The sequence below is a fragment of the Macrobrachium nipponense genome, chromosome 6 (assembly GCF_015104395.2).
Source record: "Macrobrachium nipponense isolate FS-2020 chromosome 6, ASM1510439v2, whole genome shotgun sequence".
Classification (NCBI taxonomy): Eukaryota; Metazoa; Arthropoda; class Malacostraca; order Decapoda; family Palaemonidae; genus Macrobrachium; species Macrobrachium nipponense.
In genome coordinates, this window is record NC_061108.1 from 78,451,414 (window position 1) to 78,454,272 (window position 2,859).

Consider the following 2,859-nt stretch of genomic DNA (forward strand, 5'->3'; position numbering starts at 1 on the left):
TTTTAATTAGTCTCTTCCATCTACCTCTGTCCTGTGCCATTTCCTCCCATACTCCCTTCTCCCTCATATCATCTCTAATGCAATCTCTCCACCTGGTCTTAGGTCTTCCTCTCCTTCGTGTTCCATCCACCTCCACGTCCATCACTTCTCTTGCCTTGTGTTGCTTTTCTCTTCTCATCAGGTGGCCATACCATCTTAACCTTGCCTCTTACACTTTCTTTGATGCTTCAGTGACCTTTACTGTACCCCTAATATGTTCATTTCTAACCCTGTCCTTTTTGGTTACTCCACTCATCCATATAAGCATCCTCATCCCGGTTATGTTCAACTTTCTGCCCTCTGTTTTCTTTAGAGGTACTGCTTCCAATCCATATGTCATTGCTGGTCTGACCACTGCCTTGTGCACTCTGCCCTTTAATCTTATAGGGACTTTCCTATCACATATGACACCAGACACCTTCCTCCAGTTGTTCCAACCACACTGAATCCGGTTGTTAAATTCCTCTTCCATGTTCCCCTCATTGTCAATCACTGAGCCAAGGTACTTGAATTTATGGACCCTTTTGATGTTTCCCCCGCCTAATTTGATTGTTGTTTGCTGGTCGCCATCCAATTCGGTCGTCATATATTCTGTCTTTTTTCCTGCTTATTCTTAAACCTCTACTCTCCAAGGCATATCTCCATCTTTCAAGCTTCCCCTCCAGTTCTTCCCTGTTCTCGGCTACCAAGACTATGTCATCTGCATAGAGCAGACACCATGGTGGCTTCTCCCTGACATCATCTGTTAACACATCCAAGACGATGTTAAACAGAAGTGGGCTTAGAGCAGATCCCTGATGTAGCCCGACTCCAACTTGGAAATTTTCTGTTCTTCCAACTGTAGATCTGACGCTGGTCTTTACATTTCTATACATCTCCCTGATCATTCTGACATTCTTCTCCATCACTCCTCTCTCCCTGAGACATCTCCATATTTCCTGACGTGGTACTCTGTCATATGCCTTCTCAAGGTCTATGAAGGCCACATGCAAGACCTTTTGCTCTCTCTGTACTTTTCTATAATTTGTCTCAGAGAAAAAATACCATCCACAGTGCTGAGCCCCTTCATGAATCCTAGTTGCTGTCTACCGATGGAAACTTGTTGCCGTAATCTTTCATCCATAATTCTTTCAAATACCTTCAGTGTATGTGACATGAGCTTTATTCCTCGGTAATTTTCACAACACTGAATGTCCCCTTTCTCTTTGAATATTGGGTTTAATATACTTTCTCTCCATTCTTCGGGTATCGTCTCACTTTCCATAATCTTTTTCATTAACTGCCACAATATGTCAATTCCTTCCTCATCAAGAGCCTTCCAGGCTTCTGCAGGTATGCCATCCGGTCCCATCGCTTTACTATTTTTCATCTTTCCCAGTCACTCTAACCTCAGCTTTTGTTATTTCTGTGACTAGTCCACAATTTGTGTCCATCTCCTCTTAGAAATCTTTCATTTTCGTCATTCAATAAGGCCTCAAAATATTCTTCCCATCTCCTTATTATGTCTCTCTCATTTCTCAATACATTTCCATCCTTATCCTTAATCTGTCTTATGTGTGTTATATCCTTGGTACTCTTATTTCTCATGTGCGCTAATTTAAAGATCTTTCCTTGCCCTTCCTTGGTATCTAGCTCTTTGTAAAGCTGATCATATGCTCTATCCTTAGCAATTGCTACAGTTTTCTTTGCTAATTTATTTGCTTCCTTATAGGCCATCCAGTCCTCTTCCATTTGGGTCCCCTCCCACCTTTTCTTTGCTTTTCTCTTTTGCTTTGTTGCATCCTTCACTTCTTCACTGAACCACCACGTTTCCTTATTTTCGAACATCTTGCCACTACTCTCACCCAATATTTCTCTAGTAACCCTCAGTATTATTTCCATCGTTCTGTTCCACCATTCATCAACATCTTCAATTTCATGAGTTAGTTCCTCTAAAACTTTTTCCTTAAACTGCTCACAAAGTTCAATCTCTTTCAGCTCAAACCATTTAATCCTTTTTGGCCCCTGCATCTTTTTCTTCCTTATTTGTTCAATTTCCATAACCAAGTCCATCACTACCAAACGATGTGGCACACTCACATGGTCTCCTGGTATGACCTTACAATCTTTTACCTCGCGTAAATCTTTCCTCTTATACATCAAGTAATCTATCTGGCTGGACCTTCCGCCGCTTTTGCACGTAACTAGATGTTCTTGCCGCTTGGTGAAAAAAGTGTTCACCAGTACCATATCCTTGGACACAGCAAAATCAACTATTCTCTCACTCTCTGCATTTCTTTCATCATAGCCATACCCACCATGTATACGGGTGATCACACGGTTATTCTGGCCTAGTGCCCATTCAAATCTCCGCCGACAAGGCATCTTTCGTCTGCTGGTACCTTTTCCATTTCCTCCTGAGTCCGACCAGAAGCGATCTTTCTCTTCATCTGAGCATCCTATCTGGGGTGCATATGCACTGAAGATGTTAACAGTGCAATTTTCAACCATCAGCCTGACCCAGATAATCCTATAATTTCTTCTATTTACTTCAAAGATTTCCTTCTTCATTTCACTTGACAGAATTATTCCAACACCATTCCTGCCTTCTTTATTTGCTCCGCTATAGAACAACTTATACCCCTCTCCAAGTTCCCTTCACTTTGTAAGTAAAAAACGAGATTGGAGAAAAAAAGTTGGGGGGATGGGGGGTAAAATTTAGCCGTCATTTTCTGTGAAGGCCTTAACTTCTCAAAAGAGCCTTGGCAGCTGTATTACCCGGTCGGGTGACCCTTCCCGGGGTTGTCTTCAGTCACATGGAAGCCAGGAGCGGGTAGGGAG

At 42.3% G+C, this 2,859-nt stretch overlaps 1 protein-coding gene across 1 annotated transcript; it reads right to left on the minus strand.

Annotated features, from left to right (window-relative positions):
• Positions 1-1,428: 1,428 nt before the first annotated feature.
• On the minus strand, positions 1,429-2,589 carry LOC135216564 (uncharacterized). Its single transcript, XM_064251939.1, has one exon. The coding sequence runs from the start codon at positions 2,587-2,589 to the stop codon at positions 1,429-1,431; it is 1,161 nt and encodes a 386-aa protein (XP_064108009.1).
• Positions 2,590-2,859: the final 270 nt, after the last annotated feature.

What these genes read in the sequence shown, in the direction of transcription:
- LOC135216564 (XM_064251939.1), bottom strand. Translation starts at nt 2,589, where the DNA reads ATGAAGAAGGAAATCTTTGAAGTAAATAGAAGAAATTATAGGATTATC.